Below are 18,435 nucleotides of genomic sequence, written 5' to 3'. Positions count from 1 at the left end.
GTATAGTATAGATATATAGTCATATATAGTATAGATATATAGTCATGTATAGTATAGATATATAGTCATATATAGTATAGATATATAGTCATATATAGTATAGATATATAGTCATATATAGTATAGACATATAGTCATGTATAGTATAGATATATAGTCATATATAGTATAGACATATAGTCATGTATAGTATAGATATATAGTCATATATAGTATAGATATATAGTCATATATAGTATAGATATATAGTCATGTATAGTATAGACATATAGTCATATATAGTATAGATATATAGTCATATATAGTATAGACATATAGTCATGTATAGTATAGATATATAGTCATATATAGTATAGACATATAGTCATATATAGTATAGACATATAGTCATGTATAGTATAGATATATAGTCATATATAGTATAGACATATAGTCATATATAGTATAGATATATAGTCATATATAGTATAGACATATAGTCATGTATAGTATAGATATATAGTCATATATAGTATAGACATATAGTCATATATAGTATGTATAGTATACGGCTCTATGCACTATAGAGTGCAGTATGTAATGGAAACACTCCTATTAGGGCAATGACAATAGACAAACTGCCTGATGGTCGCTGCAGGGCTGGTGTGATTGGAACAGACAAGGTCAAGTGTAGCATTCCCAGTATTTTAAGAGAGCGGAGTGTTTTTTTTTTCTCACTTAACTATGACGCCTATCCAAACTGATATCTGTTGATACACTAGTGTGGCGATGCTTGGAGGGAAAAATATTAACAAATGCTAGTTTTCAGACATGAATATCCACTCATGAAACGGGGGAGGGGGGGGCCTTTGCCTTAACACTCAAATAGTTCCCTCCTTTTTTGTGTTAGAATTTTTAATCAGCAATTACCTTGTCCTGTGCTTGTCCTTAGCTTAGCCTGCGTCGCGTTTGCCATGTATCAATGGTGCACATTTCTCTTTGAGAGAGCAGAGATTCAGTGTCGCATTAAATCAGCTCACACGGTATGAGTGTTTCCCACCAGTGTCAATCCAGTCCCTGAATGCCTTTATTGCAGGAGCGCGTGGAGGGTTGAGCCTTTTGTTTTAAAATCTTCCCCCGAATCAAGGGAGCATACGGAGAGACGTTCTCAGGGCGGATATGGGACTACGGAGACGCGTTATTAATTGTATTTGGACTGTAAATGATGGTCTGTCATTTAAAAACTATTAATGGAAATTGTTTACAGAAATATTTATACATGCTCCATTCGTCATCCATAAAGTGCCGCGCACTGGCCTCATTACACCCCTTCATAGGGCAAGTGTATACAAGCAGAATGGGACAGTTGGGATAGTACTCAGATGGAATAGATGATATAGAAAAACCTGCAAAATATCAAATGTCAACCGAATGTAAAGTGGGTAAAAAAATGCACATGCCTCCCCCGTGCCCAATGAAAAACACACACAACCCTCCCCATAGCAATTTTTTGAGGGGAGATTTGGACCCCCCCCTCCCCCCCTTTCCCTCAGTAATTATAAGACCACATAACATGATGGAACATCAAAAACCATAAAACATAAACATCAAACAGCGTACTCATTCCTTGTTCTTGTTTTTGAAAATATAAGATTTACGGCACAAATGAGCTAAGAAATGAAGCAGCTGGGCCACAAAACCTTTAGATCAAACTGATCTTTCTTGGTAAAAAAAAAAAATAGGCTACTGTAGATGTTGAATCCCTGTGGTGTTCTGTTAAAAGCTTTCTGGTGTGGAATTTAATAAGCCTGTTTTTGTGAAGACACATATTAAAAGTAATTATACCCCCGATAAACATAATTAACACTCAATTATTTTTTTCTGTACTAATTATTCAACAGTTTGTTGACCGGTTTCTTTTTTCATTTTTTCGATCTAAGAACATTCAATCTAAGAACATCACAGTAGGAGTGTGAGTGGTTCTTTTACTGCACCTTTTACTAGAATTCTCCAGCTATTCTGAACAATCTCACCGAGGAGAGCAAGACATTATCCATCTTTACCCAACATGTATTGAAGTGCCGACCACCTGGGGATTTAAGCCCGCTGCATGAATGGACAGAAAAACTATAACACTAGCTCACCTATATTATTTTCCCGAAAGGGATCTCATCAAAAGAAACAGTAGGATCTAAAGTGTCCACAGTCTACTGCTTTGTGTAATCTAATGGACTTGGCATGAGTTTTAGAGAGTAGGTACCAAAGCCCTTTTCTAGCTGCCAGCATTCTGACTACAACCCACAATTCCCCAATGCATCATGTGACATGACTTCGCTATCCCTCCACACTGTGTTGCTGTCTCAGCCCTGTGTGTCATTCTGAGTCTCAACATGATTAATGACCGTCTATTTCCCATGCGTGCCTCTCGGTGGGACAACACAGATCAATAGAGAGTGAGGGGTGACCGCAGAATACTCTGTTCACCCTCGCTTTTTAGTTTCACCCTAACTTGCACAAGAAAAAAAAAATGGCTACGAATGACAATTTTGCACTTTAGTGTTATAACATTGTTCATAACTATGCACTTTCTGTACTCTAATAGTATAAGACTACTGACTGACACTTCTATCTTCGACAGTATGCTTCAGGCTAGCTGCTAGAATACAACACATACAGCATTTTCAGGTTAACACACCTGAGTTTACATCAAAGTAAAAACATGAGCAGATGGGAGGCTGTTGGTCACTTCATCCACGTTTATAGAGAACATTTTAGGATGTCCTTGAGCTTATTGCAGCTACACATCTTTGAATGGATTCTTTTCATTTTTTTCAATGACTTAGACTGATATGCCTTTAAAGGTAAACCATTGAAACTCCCCCTTTGATTTAATTGTTTTGGCAGAGGCAGAGGTCCATCTCCTGCAGAGATTTGAGAACAAGTTGTGGTCGATAACTCGTGGTCAATACTTCTTTGTGTCAAGGAGAGAATCAGAGACAGAGTTCATGTTTTACGAGCCCATATTGAGAAAGGCCTTAAACGACTAGACCATTGTTGATATTGGAGATCCATGCCTTCTAAATGGGGCAATTTTGCCCTATAGTTCTAGGGAGAGAAAGGAATGTCAATAGGATTAAGATCCTTTAAAAAGCCTGCCTCTCCCCGGGAATTTGGGAATGGTGACGTCTCTTGAACTGTGTGTCATTCAAGTGACTTTTAGCTTCTGAAAACTGAATAAGATACCAGTTAGCTCAGATAGATGTTTTAGCCTACTGGCATAATAATATTCACAAACACGCACATGCACACGCACACACACACACACACGCACGCACGCACACGCACACACACACACACACACACACACACACACACACACACACACACAGTAACACAATACATGACTGCTCTCACGTCTCATATATTTTAACGGTGTAAAAACCATGGAATGTCTTGGCGCTGACGTGGGCGGGGGCTGGTGACGGCACTAAGGGTTTGTGTTTGAACTATAACCGCTATTTTCAAGGTCAGAATTTTTCAGCGCACCTGATGGCCCTTGACCTCTTGACCTGCACATTGTCATGAACACACCTCTATTATCGCCGCCCCATCCACCTCCATCCACCTGAGCGCTTCAGCACTGTGGTAATTTCACCAGTTACCACCAACAAAATTGCCAATATGCGTGTAATATACGTTTTTGGACTTGCGTCCATTTTTGCGCCTGCTGAAAATAGAGCCCACAATTGTTTGAGGGGAGATTTTGGACCCCCCCTCCCCCCCCCTTTCCCTCAGTAATTATAAGACCACATAACATGATGGAACTTACTGTACAACATGCTACGAATGTCTTCTTTCCTATTTGTCTAGATTCACTTACTTAGTCAAATGTATTTGTTGTAAGTCGCTTTGGATAAAGATGTCATAAATGTAAATGTAAATGTCTTGTTACTTCCACTGTGCACAGCACTGTGAGATACAGTAGGGTATACTATTGTAGATTTGATTAGGTCAAATGTGCTCCTCACTGAATCCAACCACCCATACAGTACGCCTAAACACCCACCCACCTACACACACATATATAGTACCTACACACACACACACACACACACGCGCGCACGCGCACGCGCACACAGCACACAGCACACACATTAATTCAGCCGTAAGAGTACAGACGGGGAGGGGATGAGTGTGACTGCTGCCTGCCTGCATCCCTTAAGTTCCGCCGCTGGCACCGGGACACCTTCTACATATTCTCAGTGTGCTCTTCATGTCCACAACCTTGCTGTTGAATCTGCTGTCCTGTCTTACTCACGGGCCAACACAGATGGCAATGACTGTTTATGACTACTACTGGAGTCACTGCTGGCTACCACCAAGATCTGTCACTGTGATGGAAGGTGTTGGTGGTGCATACCATTGGCCACAGTTCAGAGTGAACTCTCCACCTAAAATATTATTTGGCGTCAGGGATCCTAAATGCTTCAGTGGTCTTCATGAAAGTGCACTTGACCTGGCTGAGGTCGGTTATTTCTACGGTGGGCTAGCATCCCGGTTTTGCTAATGGCAGCAGTGTGCTGGCATGCTTTGCTCTGCCCTGCTGCAGCATGGCACCGCCCACACCCTCACTTCACTTCACTGCCCAGAGCAGAGCAGAGCAGAGCAGAGCAGAGCAGCAGACACACTTATCATTCCTCTCGTCCACTGAGCCTGCCGCTATTCCTGTGTCTGTATGTGTGGACATGAGTACGCTTCTCTGTGTGCTGCTCCCAATGCCCGCGTTCCAGGCAACTCCAAATTGTTTCTGACACAACGAGAAGCCCGGCGAGTCATTTGTGTCTGGGTCTATCTATTTCTACACTGGTGTGTGTGTGTGTGTGTGTGGTGTGTGTGTGTGTGTGTGTGTGTGTGAGAGAGAGAGAGAGAGAGAGCGCGGACCAGGCTGGGACCAGGCTAGGACCAGGTCAGCCCGCCCCCCCCTGCTGCCGCCCCCCCCCCCACCCCTCCCCCCAGCACTCTGGACTTCCCTCATTAAAAAGCCCCCCCCGGCTCCAACCTCATGACCGCTGAGCTAAAACAGGAAAGCCCTTCTTGAGTGACACAGAGCACATTAACACAGTACTGTGCTTAGTAGGCCGATGAACACAACAGCTACATTATTAACAGCACATACAACCCCTTCTGGTTTCAATTTGCAAGTCTGCTCTAGCTCATCAACACCAAAAACGTAACCACACAACACAAGCTTATTTCACAGAATATGATCAAGAGAGTCAAACAATAATAAATGACTTATGTGGAATGATGTTGATGCAAATGTGTGAAAAAGAAAGCAAATCCTTCACAATACACTCTGATTCACTCCGAGCCAAAGCAACCATATGCTCGTAAATCAGATAATGAGAAATCCACCCTTGTATAATGAAATATAAACTCACCTCTCTTATCACGGGCCACCTCCCCGTGAGTATATGACCACAGAGTTTTGCCGAACGTTTCATCCACGCTCATCTATTTATATAATTTGGCATGATGCCCCTAATTAGAATGTGGCCACAATCAGTAATTAGTGCGGGAGCCGGCCGTCTGCTGGAGAGGGAATTTGAAATGATCATATGAGATAACTCAGTAATGACACCATTATCACTACAGCTGAAAACGTCAAACCGCTTTTTTCTGTAAAAGCCCGAGAGGAATGGGGTAAATTTTTTGGTTTTGTTTTAATTGTCTTATAACCTGTGCCTGAGGTTGTAACGTACAATTTTAAAGGCTTATCGGTAAAAGTTATAATTGGAGTTAGTGTTGCTGTCTGGCCAGTCTTCGTAACAATGTGTCCTCTCTGTTCCCGCTGACCTCCTCTCCCTCCCCATGACTGAGCCGGTCTAGGGAGGAGAAATGTCACAGGTGAGCCGGAAATGCTGCTCCCTGGCTCTCTTTGGGGGCAGAGTTGGCAGGAGGAGGTTAGGCTTAAGCAAAGGGCATGTTCTGGGTTATTGCCTCTCTACAGGGGTGTGTGTGTGTGTGTGTGTGTGTGTGTGTGTGTGTGTGTGTGTGTGTGTGTGTGCGTGTGTGTGTGTGTGTGCGTGTTTGTGTGTGTGTGCGCGTGCGTGTGTGTGTGTATGTGTGTGTGTGTGTGTGAGCACGCACTCACAGAGAGAGAGAGAGAGAGAGAGGGAGAGAGAGAGAGAGAGAGAGAGAGAGAGAGAGAGAGAGAGAGAGAGAGAGAGAGAGAGAGAGAGAAAGAGAGAGGGAGAGAGGAGAGAGAGAGAGAGAGAGAGAGAGAGAGAGAGAGAGAGAGAGAGAGAGAGAGAGAGAGAGAGAGAGAGAGAGAGAGGAGAGAGAGAGAGAGAGAGAGAGAGAGAGAGAGAGAGAGAGAGAGAGAGAGAGAGAGAGAGCACTCACATGCTTCTGACAGATTCTGTTATTCCTGCCAGGGCTTCCAACGCCTCCAGAGGGAGACGAGACGAGAGTAGTCACAGACACCAGCAGAAAAACAACATGATGATGATGATATTAAGGACAAATGGTTGCCGGAAAATGAGGCACTATGAGGGAATAGTGGAAGATATATGAAAAATCTATATGCATATAGGTGTATATAGTGCATATAGTGGTAGATAGATACAGTATATGGAAATATCAATACTAAACATCAGATATTACATTGTTACCTCCACAAGGGAAATTCCAAATCATTTAAATAAAGTGCCCTGCGTAGGTAATGGGACAGTAAAGCATTTTTTCTTCTTTTGGCTGTACACTCCAAAAGTTTGGATTTGAAATCAAACAATTACTATGAGGTTAAAGTAGAGATTATTTTATTTGATGGTGTTGGTGGACATATTGGTTTCACCATTCAGAAATTACAACACGTTTTATGCATAGTCCCCATATTTCAGGGTGCCTAAAAGTAATGTGACAATTCGCTTGACAGGTGGTTCTGGTAAGTCAGGTGTGTTCCTTCACATAATTTGTGCAGGCATAAGAGAGCTGTCAGCTATCTGGTCAATCCTTTGCATGCAATAACTGCCTGAAGTCTGCAACCCATTGACCCACCTGATGCTGGGTATCTCCTCTGGTGATGCTCTGCCATCTTCAGTTGTTGTTTGTTTTGAGGTATTTTTGTCTAAAATGTTATCATCAGGAAATGAAATGCATGTTCAATTGGATTTAAATCTGAAGATTGACTTCAGTCAAGACCTTTCTATGTTTTGGCGCTGAAAAACTCCCTAAATGCTATGGCAGTGTGTTTTGGGTCATTGTCTTACTGTATGATGAAGCTGGTGAATTTGGTGGCATTTGCTTGCATTAGAGCAGACAAGATGTTTCTATACACTTCAGAATTCATTCTGCTGCTGCTGTCAGCAGTTACAATTATCAATAAAGACAAGTGAGCCAGTTCTAATGGCAGCTATACAATACATGCCCAAGCCAGCCTTGGCCTACCAGCCGGTTTGCTTTCTCTTCATTGATGTTCCAAACTGCTGATTTTGGCAAACCTAAGGTTTTGGCTATGTTTCTGATATTTTCTCCAGATTTTTAGTCTAATAATAGCTTCCTTGACTTTCATTGATACCTCTTTGGTCCTCACATTGACAGATTGCAAAAGCAAACTCCAAAGGCAAATGCAAAGCCTAAAATCAATACTAGACATTGACAGCTCTCTTATACCTGCACAAATTATGTGACGGAACACACCTGACTTACCAGAAACACCAACGCCATTTGGCGTTGAATATCCAAACTTTTGGAGTGTAGAGCCAAAAGAAGAGAAAAATGTTTCACTGTCGCATTACTTATGCAGGGCACTGTGTGTTTGGACAGCTAGAACACACTGTGTGTTTGGACAGCTAGGCTCTTCCAAGAAAGCCAACAAACACTTGAAACAACAGAATTCTAGATGATTGGGAGGACAGTAGGAGATCTCGGTTTGGATCATTGTCGCCCTGTGAGACAGAGACACCTCTCTTGGCAGGGAGGCCATGCTGTACACAGAGATACAGATCGCTGGCCAGGATGGAACTGTTTCAACCTGCGGTAATTCATGCCTTCTGACACTGTCCCACATGCCATGCCAAGGTTCTGTGTTGTAATTGTTCATGCACCACCATGTGCAAAGAGACTGTCCAGTGATCTTGTCTAGTTTTCTTTAATGACAATTAATTCCCTGCGCACCATTAGCCTCCTGGTTCATGACAGTGACAGATGTATGGTAGAACGCCAGAGGAAATTAAAAAGGCTAATGGATCGATCCATTAATTCTTATCTGTGCACAGTACATGAGTGAGTCTTACTACAATAATGTTATCACCGGCCTCTTAATGAGTGCATAAATAACTAGGATGTCCTAGAATGCCAACATTTAGTGTTTATAACATCTGTAAGTGTACTGCACAGGTCACACACATCATCCATTTAGTTGTTTGCGTAGAGGAGAGGTCAGAGGAAAAACGAATCATGCTTTTGAAAATGTGCTTTGTTGAGATTCCAGACAAGTTTCTTTGTCTACGTGCACTTTTTCATTAAAGTTAGTACAGCGATATTTATATTCACCACTACTACTGTACTCTCATCTCAGGTGGTGGCGGCAGACAACAGATTAAAAAAACACTTTTAAGTAATAGACAATTTTATTTCATAACCATCCATTTCATTGATCCACACAGTCAAACATCAAATTGTATTGACTTTGTAAGGAGCGGATAAGTCATCAAAGGATTTGGGGAGTAAATCAGTATTCTGTACCAGTGCCTGAGTGGCCTCTCGGTTCTCCTCTGAATTTCATCATGTTTTGCTGAATCAATGATAGAGAACAAAAAAGCCTCGTATTGCATTTGGAAGAGCAATTATTGTTCAAAGGAATCTTGGCTGGAAACTAAAGTTATGTTAAATCTTCTCAACAGCATTTCATTTGAAGTGTTTCCATGCATTTGTGCACTTGCAGTATGTAGTTATTTTGTTTTCCTATACATTTGGGAGAAGGAAGGAGCATTATTAGTTGTGAAATCTAAACTCTTGGTGTGCAGACATGCATAGAGTATAGTACTAAACATCCCTGCAGACTTCTCAAGTCAATTTGGATCAAGTTGAAATGTGTATGGGAAAGCATAATAACTGATAAGGTAAAATATAATTGCAAAATAGCAGTCTCTAGTTACCTTAGCATTATCAAACCATGGCTTAAATGCAACAAGATGCTGTAGTCTCCGGGAGGGATACATTCCAGAGAGACAAGACCTTCCCTGCTTCCCAATTCCTCCCCAAATGGATGTCAAAGCGTAGGATTGGTGTCACCTAGTCTATGTTTTTAAATCCATGTAGGGGAGAGCACACTTCAGAAAAAGTGTAGAAAATTGGGAAACAGGGATTGTCTGTGATGGGTGCCAATGAAACGTTTACAAACACACAACACACATGTTTTTCAATGTTGCAGTTTCAACATTGACTATGACAGTCGATAGAGAGAGACAGAGGAACAGAGCGAGAGAGAGAGAGAGAGAGAGAGAGAGAGAGAGAGAGAGAGAGAGAGAGAGCTCAAACCGATTATTTACCTCAGCTTGATAAACAGAGAGGGATGTAGGATGGAACGAATTTGAATGACAAGGCAAATGATTTCCCATAATTGCTTTTGACTGTCTTTCTTTGAACTGCCGGTGCGTCGCGGCTCTGTTTCCAGGCTAGCGGTTATCTCCTCTGATCTGGAGTGCTGCTTAATTTCTCCGACAAATATCAAACCTATCTCCTTTCTGGATTAGCTGCACTTTAATAAGATTTGCACTTACCAATGCTGTACCCGTTTTTTTTTTTTCTTTTTCCTTGAAGCGAAGGATGCCAAACCTCTGTTCAGGTTCTCCTCTCAACCCCACCCCTACATCCCAAGCACTCCACACACACCCTCACTCTTTCACCTGCGGCTCTTGAGACTTGAGAGAGATGAGACTAGAGTGGCTTACTAAGTGGCGACTGTCAAGATCTCAACAGAGATGAGCTGAGCCTTGCTTCAGAATAGCGGATGTTTTTCTCACAATAGCATCCAGAAACAGTCAACACCAGGCCCCCTCCTACTGCCTTTCAGCCTGGGTGTTATTGATAGCCCCTCTGTATTAGATTACCCTTCTTGTCTGGAAGGTGTGAGGTCACAATCCAAATGGTTCACGCACAGTGAGTGGATGAAACAAGGAGTAAGTACATATGAACATGCATCAGACTTAGAAACCTGGCCATTATCAAGCTGTGTCTGAAGTGTAATGTACATTAGCTAGGGGAGCAAGGTGAGAGGCCCTGGGAGAGGCAAGTCCCATTACAAAGTAGGCTCAACACTGTTTCAGTCAATAATTATTTTATTTGCCAAAAGCGAATCTAAAAATAAATCTCCCTTTGGCAAACTCAAGCTGTCCACCCTTGTTAGTTACTCCAAAGACAACATAATGAAACTGAATGAAATCGTTAAATCTGTGCTTTCCCCAATGCCATGTTTATTAAGCAAATAGACAGTGCCTTCTGCTTTGCCAAATAATGCAATTCAAATAAATCACTTAGGATAATTGAGCAGCAGGGAATCTGTTGAGAGAAAGAGAATCTTATTTATTCTTTCTGTAACAAGATGCCTTAATTAATCTCCTCCTATACTTAACCACCGAAAGCTTCAGATATGTCCTGGTGCTAATTCTAACCTATGCATCGCCTGTGTTCAACAGGGGTTCCGTGGGTGGCAGTGTCAGCAGGGAGGGACTGCCTTCGTGCTGGGGACACCTGCTCCAGTGACGACTCCTGCAGCCCGCTCCTCCGAACCCTGCGGCAGTGCGTAGCGGGAGACGGCAGTGTGAAGCTGGGCCCCGGAGCTCGCAACCAGTGTGAGAACGCAGTGACGGCCCTGCTCTCCAGCCCGCTGCATGGCTGCCAGTGTAAGCGGGGCATGAAGAGAGAGAAGAACTGCCTGAGCATCTACTGGAGCCTGCACCAGTCTGTCCTGCATGGTGAGGCCAGGAGACGGGACCGGGACCGGGGCTTCATGAACCCCAGCTTGGCCTGTAGCACCTGAAGCCGGCTGTTGTTGGTGTCATGGCAGAGAAAGTCATAGTGCAGTTCATGAACCCTGATAGGCTGAAGGGCTATATATTATATACGGTGTAGTTAATCTGTAGTCAGTGAGACATTGCATATACCTTTCACAAACCTGATGCAATAGTCTGGTTTCTGATGTAAAGTCTCTCTCTTTACTCTGGAAGCTTAGGAGAAGTGTTAGTTGTACATGGCAGTTTTATGTGCATTCCTACCTTCTTTAATTTACCAGAAACAAAGTGAAATAAATTCTTGTTTATGCTTATTGACAGGCCTGAGCCTAGTGGAGAGCTACCCCTATGAGCCAGAAGAGAGAGGTTTCGACTACGTTCGTCTGGCCTCCATCGCTGCAGGTGAGTAGCCTGCATGGAGACATAGATGACTGGATGGATGGGTGGATATATAACTGGATGGTTGGATTGGTCGATACAAAGTTTTTGAAAGAAGCTCCCCTCTCCTCTCCTCTCCTCTCCTCTCCTCGCTTTTCACACGCCTTTGTTTCTGGAACTGAGCCGGAGGGGTATAATGTGCTGCTGTTTGCCCTGAGGATACGGCTTAATCACCTATTTACTTTAATGCTCCTCTAGCCCATGGTCTTCCTTTCAGTGGGAGAGAGGATCTTTTGAAACAAAACAAATCTCTGCGGAAGATTTAAAGCATGTAGAGAGATATGCTGCACAAATGGGGTGTTTTCAATATAGAGGCCATTATGTGAAGTTTCTGTTTTCTCCAGAAGCCATTATTTTTTTTTTAGATCAGCAGAGAGACGGGGAGACTGTGGGATTTAAAATGACTGACATGATTAGGATGCAAGCTATTCATGCATTATATTTAATGATAGCCGTCCTCCACACAAACTGCCATCTACAGTAGGGCTGGGCGGTGTACAGAGTTTTAATGACTTTTACACCATGAGCCGTATCATCACTATCAAGTTTTTGCCTATCTTATAATTTTTTACAAGCATTTGGTTTATGTTGACATATCTGCATCGTTTCCCCAATTCTGTAACACCTTAGGGATGCTACATAACTCATCCATAACTCAAAACAAGTTAATACAGGTTAGCCTCTCAGAGAAATAAACTGTACAGTAATTGTATAATTGTCCTTATTTCAGGCTGCTGGTGTGTTCTACAGAAATAGACAGACATAGACGGTACTTGTAGAGTAATTAGAACTGTGTTTGAACTTCATGTTAAGTCTCCTGCAGGCTATAAGGAAAGAAATGAAGCAATATCAAGATATATAGGCAATTGTGTATCTCTCAAAAGTTTGAACATTTCACGATATGGATTTTAGGCCATATCGCCCAGCCCTACTGCCAGCCCAAGTTTTATGCTGATGGCTTCATCAGGGCTAAACAAGAAATGTGACTTCAATGTACAGTAGTAGCACTTATTTTAGATGGGATATGTTATGTAAAGATTGTTACAAAAGAAAAGACTTTCTCAGCTTTCTCATGTCAACTCTTAATGTCACACACACACGCACACACACACACATACACACACACACACACACACACACACACACACACACACACACACACACACACACACACACACACACACACACACACACAAGGTAAAGAGCCAATCACAGACCTGTAACCTCATCATAAATTTTGTCACCCAAAATGAAAACAGAGGCTAAAGTTGAAGCGCACCCCCTGCATCCCAGCACGTCAACTGCCAGAATGGTTGATCATCATCATGATTGATGGTTGTTTTCCACTCAGATTTTCTGAAAGTTTTTCCCCTCCACAGAAAAGTAAACTTTTTCAAAGACACAAGCTTAAATCAGAGCTTTCAATGTGTTAAAGGGGGGGGGGTAGCTCCAGGCATAAGAAGATCATTTGATAGATTCATACTTTCATATACTGTATCATCACCACACAATGTGATATCTAATTGGATGAATATGTTAATTCTACAACAATAACCTACCCATGGGGATGTATATCATCTGGGTGCAGGCCCTCTCCTGACTACCGTGACACAGGATGAATCTCACTGTTTCGGTCCTCATCTTTATTTGATTTCCTCGTCTCACCCTTGTGGCTGCATAGCAGCAGGTCAGAACAACCAGGCTTTGTGATGGGTTGTTACTTTGCTTTCCAGGCCATTCATATTTTACATGACAGTCCACTCAGAGCCACCCTCAACAGGAGGCACAACTCCAGGCACTTTACAAACTAATGAGCTCTCATATGTGCCAGAGGACTTGAACATCATCATGGCCTTATTGATTGGGAAGCCTCTTGGGAAAAACCCACATAATGACGGATTGGGAAATAATGTTGCAAAAAAAAACAAACACACAAAATGTGTTTCCAATGCCTGCACATCAGTGGTTCTTTACAATGGGAGAAGGTGGGTAGAGTGAGTCCAGAGAGCGTAGAGACAGATTGGGTTAATGAGGCAGAGGATAGTAATTACAGGTGCTGTTCTGAAGGTGCAGAGATGAAGGAGCAGGCGCTGGTGGCTCTATGCTCTGCATTAACCCTCAATAATGAAATATTCAACTATTAGGACTCTGATTAAATACATCCAGTGCCCAAGCTCATCCAACATTTACATATAATTCATGTTCTATTCATGACAGCACTAAGGCAGATGATAATACTTTGAGTTTAGTTTATACTTTCTAGAATCATTTCATTTGAACATGCAGGGCTCTGAGGCAAAAGGCAAGTCAATACAGACTCAAGTGTTAGGCCTCAGAATCATTAGTAAACATGCCTGAGATTTGATTTGACAAACCACTGACACGACAAAACAAATTGCTCACAAACACGCCTTGCTTTCTCTGTCTCTCCTCACAGAGTCTGAAGTGACAACGGTTAACCGTTGCCTGGACGCTGCCAAGGCGTGTAATATTGACGAGACGTGTCAGAAGACACGTACAGAGTATGTCTCATCTTGTATCCAGCCGTCGGCTCGCTCTGGACCCTGCAACCGGGTGAAGTGCAACAAGGCGCTGCGGAAGTTCTTTGACCGCGTTCCCCCGGACTACACGCATGAACTGCTCTTCTGTCCCTGCACGGACACGGCCTGCGCAGAGCGCCGCAGGCAGACCATCGTGCCTGCCTGCTCCTATGAGGACAAGGAAAAACCCAACTGCCTGGCCCAGTTACGCATCTGCAGGGCAGACTATGTGTGCAGGTGGGTGTGTGCTTTCTTTGTCTGTGTCGGGAGAATGCTTGCTGTTAGCAGGCCCGCCTATGAGCTGTGTTCACGTATGTTTGGTTGACCTTTTTCAATGCACCGCATTAGCATGAATTTGAATATCATTTTATATTCATTTTTCTGGAGGATGCACAACAGTAATTGTCTATGTGAATGATATTGGTTCAATCCTGACTTGAGATGCGTAGTTAATTTCCTGCAAATCTTTCATTAGCATAAGTGTATGAATAAGTGTATTGAATCAAGCTACTAAAGCTGTACTACTTGTATAGAATCAATATACTAAAGCAGGACGCTAGATCAATTTGCCTGTGCAATGTTGATAAAGCAGTGCCTCTTTGCAATGTACAGCAATCACACTCCACTCACAGAGCGATCCTAATAATGTCTACCATAAGCATTGTAATTCAGAGGGCATATTTGTCCTCTCCCGGGGAATTGGGAACATGGAGTTCTCAAGATCATGGAGTCTGCAGCCTCTCTACGCTGACAGAAAATGGTCGCCAGCATTTAATCTAGTTCCTCTTCAAATGTCAGGAAGACAAAAGGGCTCATCTGTCACGGTTATCGGTCAGGCATTATCCTCCCCCAGCGCCCGGATGGATGGATCAACCCAAGGCCTTATGCAGGTCGCCAATCCCACTCAAGTCAGGGAGCATTAACTGCCAGCCTGCAAAGATGCCTTCACTTGCCTCACACCCAATGTGCTTCATACACGTCACTACCATGATGTGACAAATGAGGAGGGGGGAGCTGCCCTTTGGGGTTCCCCCAGTAAATGCCAGTAGGCTGGGCTGATGATGTAATATGATTGCACAGGATGGTGATGGGCTTGACTGTCTGGGGGGGTGGGGGGGGGGGGGTGGCAGAGGGGGGGGGGGGGGGGGTATGTATATAATATGAGATCCATATTAGTCTAATCCACTCGCAGCCAGCGTGCCAGAGCACCGACAGCATCTCCACAGCAGAGCCAAGGCCGCTCCGAGTCCCTCATTGACTCTCTACAGCACTGGCAGCCTTCCAGGGGATGACTGAGGCACCCAGGAGGAGGGAGGAGGGAGGAGGGAGGAGGAGAGGGTGGGGGGAGGGGCGGGGCGGGGAAGGAGGGGATGGATGTTCCTGAGGGAGCTGTGCTGTTGAAGTGCGTGTGTTTGTGTGTGTGCGTGTGTGTGCGTGCTTGCGCGTGTGTGTGTGTGTGTGTGTGTGTGTGTGTGTGTGTGTGTGTGTGTGTGTGTGTGTGTGCGTGTGTGTGTGTGTGTTGGGGAGGATCTGCCACAGATGCAGATCCACTCAGGGAGGGGAAACGCTGGCACTCGTCTGCACCTCGGTAGCGTGCTCTGTTGTGGCCAAGCACGGGTAAATGATGGATGGTGTGTTATCGCTCCCACAGGTCCCGCTGGGCACAGTTCCAGTACGACTGCCAGCCCTCGGAGCAGACTGCCAGCGGCTGCAAGCAGGAGAACTACGGAGCATGTCTGCTGGCGTACACTGGCCTGATGGGTAGGAACTAAGGCTCTGCCTGCTAGTCTACTGCACCTTCCTGATAGATAGAGAACAGACCATAATAGAGGAGGAGGAGTGCACTGAACAGGAGTGAAAGAGTGATTCCAAGATTGTGATGAGAAGTGTGATCGATGATCGATGCAGTGCTGATTAATGTGACTCTGCCAATTGTAGGCATTATAAGTGGTGCAATTACATCTATTGACTGCTGTTTTGGATGAATTATCCTTGAAATTACAAGTGGGGGAAAGGGCATACATAGAGCACAGTATATTGTAGTTTCCAACTTCATGAAGGTACATGGCATAAGCCTGCATACAATGCAGCATGTGAAAACATCAATCTCTAAGAAGACATCGGGTGTTCAAAAGACATGTATTAATTGTTTAAAGAGAGGTGTACAGTAAAGTGTGTGTGAGAGAGAGAGAGAGAGAGAGAGAGAGAGAGAGAGACTCTACCTATCTTCTGCCGTAGATTGAAGACCCATCTCTTCAGGCTACATCTTAACTGTCCCTCCTAAAGACCTCTTCATCCCCACTACCTCCCTGTGCAAGTTCCTCTCCTGTAAAAAAAAAAAAAAAAAAAAAAAAAAAAAAAAAAGACCATCCTAGCATCACATTTTTTTTCTTATTATGACTGATGGATAGATGATTCACTTACTTAGTCAAATGTATTTGCATAAGTCGCTTTGGATAAAGGCGTCTGGTAAATGCCATGAATGTGAATGTAAATGTAAAAAAAAGTAAGAAAGAGAGATAAAGTAAAAGGAGAAAGAGAGAGAGAGTAATTGGCCATTACAGACATCTAAACTAGCAGGGTAGACTAGAAGTTGTTGTTTGGTGCTGAGGGACTAAAGAAAATCGATCGTGGTAAATTGGCAGTTTTTTGGTCACAACCCCTCAAAGTGCAGCTGTTTTATTTTCCCGTTTAAAATGCTAGCTGCAGTGTTTTGCTCCACAAACAATGTCTTCCCTCTGAACAGCCAAGAAAAGCCAACACAAAGAACTCATCTATGGGAACAACTTATGGCAACAAATAAACCGAAATACAGTACATGTACAAAGCACTTCTACTGTTCAGTATGTGTACTTGCATGTATCTTAACATATAGCTAATGTTGCTCCACTGGACAAAACAACAATTTTGTCTTCTTGCATCCGCAAGGCCTCCCTGGACATATGCAGATAAACATGGTTGCAGTTATACTGAAGCACTGAATAAGACCTTTGATTGCCTACTATTGAAAGAAAATGAAAACCGAGTGTTTGTCTCTGAGAGTCTCTACCTCTCCCTTCCCAAACTCCTGTTTATTGTAACAACCCTGTGTAAGGCCCGTTAGCAGCTCCGCCAAGGGAGTTAACTCTTGGTGTTGTGGCTAGCGCGGCCGGTTTGTAAGCGAGAGGTTGCGAGTTCGATACCCGCTTAAGGCAAGCTGCTCTACCCCGCCGTTCGCTACTTTATTATTCTTTCCTCTATATTCTCTCTTTCTCTTCCTCTCCCCAGGCAGCACAATAACTCCCAACTATCTGGACAACTCCACATCCAACGTTGGGCCGTGGTGCTCCTGCTCTGCCAGTGGCAACCACCGGGAACAGTGCACAGAGTTCCTGGGTTATTTCCATGACAACATCTGCCTGAGTGAGTGACAGTGCCAGTCAACACAGACAAACCGCAGCTGTTGAAAAACCATTAACACAGCAGCACACTGCGTGAACACCCCTCTGTCAAAGTTGTCATAACGCTGTAAATGATTATTTCCAAAAAACCAATACTTTGTCAGTATTATGAAGTCAAGCGGTTGAATTCCCATCTGCATCTCCATCCATGCTGTACATAAACAGCTTAGAACAGCGTTTCACAGAAGTAAATATTTACTGCTCCTTAGGGGCCCAGCCATGTACAGTACTGTAGACACATGCAATCATCAAGCAGATTGTTCCAGAATTTGTCTTCTTCTGAGGAAAACTTTTCTCTGTCTCAGAGCAAATGGCTGATGTTGCTCAAATGGCACACAGTAAGTCATATTAAGGATGAACACATTTCTAATGGCGGCGGCGGTTCATGGTCCAACAGCGCACATCACGCTATCATCCTAATTGGAGTGCAATCCCGTCTTTAAAACGCAAAACTGATACTCTATTTTCAGAAGGAAAGTATGCATAATGATTTGAGGAAAAGATTTGGGATACAAGCCAATAATTGTAAAATGTCGGTGCTTTGGGGAAAACCTTAAGTGAACTTTTTTTTTTTTTTTTTTTTTTTTTTTCTGGTGTAATCATGCAGTGTATTTGAGATGCTCTCTCATCATTTATTTCTGTGGTGGTGCATCTGTTGGGTACAATCTCTCAGTCATCCTCAAGTGGTATGTTATGACTAAACCCCATCTGATTCTGTATGGCCAGACTATAGAGCTGTAGGACTGGGAGCGTTTGCTGAGACAGGACTTCAGATGGCCTTTGATGACTTTGTAATTGAGCGTAATTTGGTTTCCTGCTGCAGAACTAATGAGGTGGATAGAGAGAATAGCACTGGAGGGAAAATGCAGTCGTTTGCAGACAGGGGAGGAAAAAGCAGAAAAACTCCTCCAAAGATGCTCAGGTTTTAAAAGCAGCTGTCACCTACGTACATCCTCATCACAGTCCTAATATAATAAGCGGCTCTCACCGTGCTGCTGCATGGCCTCTCTAGACTTGCCTGGT

The 18,435-nt window shown here is 43.4% G+C and overlaps 1 protein-coding gene across 1 annotated transcript in view; it reads left to right on the top strand.

The window, feature by feature from the left end:
* Positions 1-18,435, top strand: part of gfra4a (GDNF family receptor alpha 4a) — a gene marked incomplete at both ends in the record, with an annotated part of 54,885 nt that overhangs the window by 29,911 nt on the left and 6,539 nt on the right. Inside the window, 5 exons of the mRNA XM_083683489.1 lie at positions 10,680-10,958; positions 11,316-11,396; positions 13,870-14,209; positions 15,624-15,733; positions 17,240-17,374. Coding sequence (XP_083539615.1) covers positions 10,680-10,958; positions 11,316-11,396; positions 13,870-14,209; positions 15,624-15,733; positions 17,240-17,374 — 945 coding nt within the window. The remainder of the gene's footprint in view (positions 1-10,679; positions 10,959-11,315; positions 11,397-13,869; positions 14,210-15,623; positions 15,734-17,239; positions 17,375-18,435) is intronic.

Source organism: Argentina silus (assembly GCF_951799395.1).
Source record: "Argentina silus genome assembly, chromosome: 13".
NCBI classification, from domain to species: Eukaryota; Metazoa; Chordata; class Actinopteri; order Argentiniformes; family Argentinidae; genus Argentina; species Argentina silus.
This window is presented reverse-complemented; position numbering and strand designations above follow the sequence as displayed.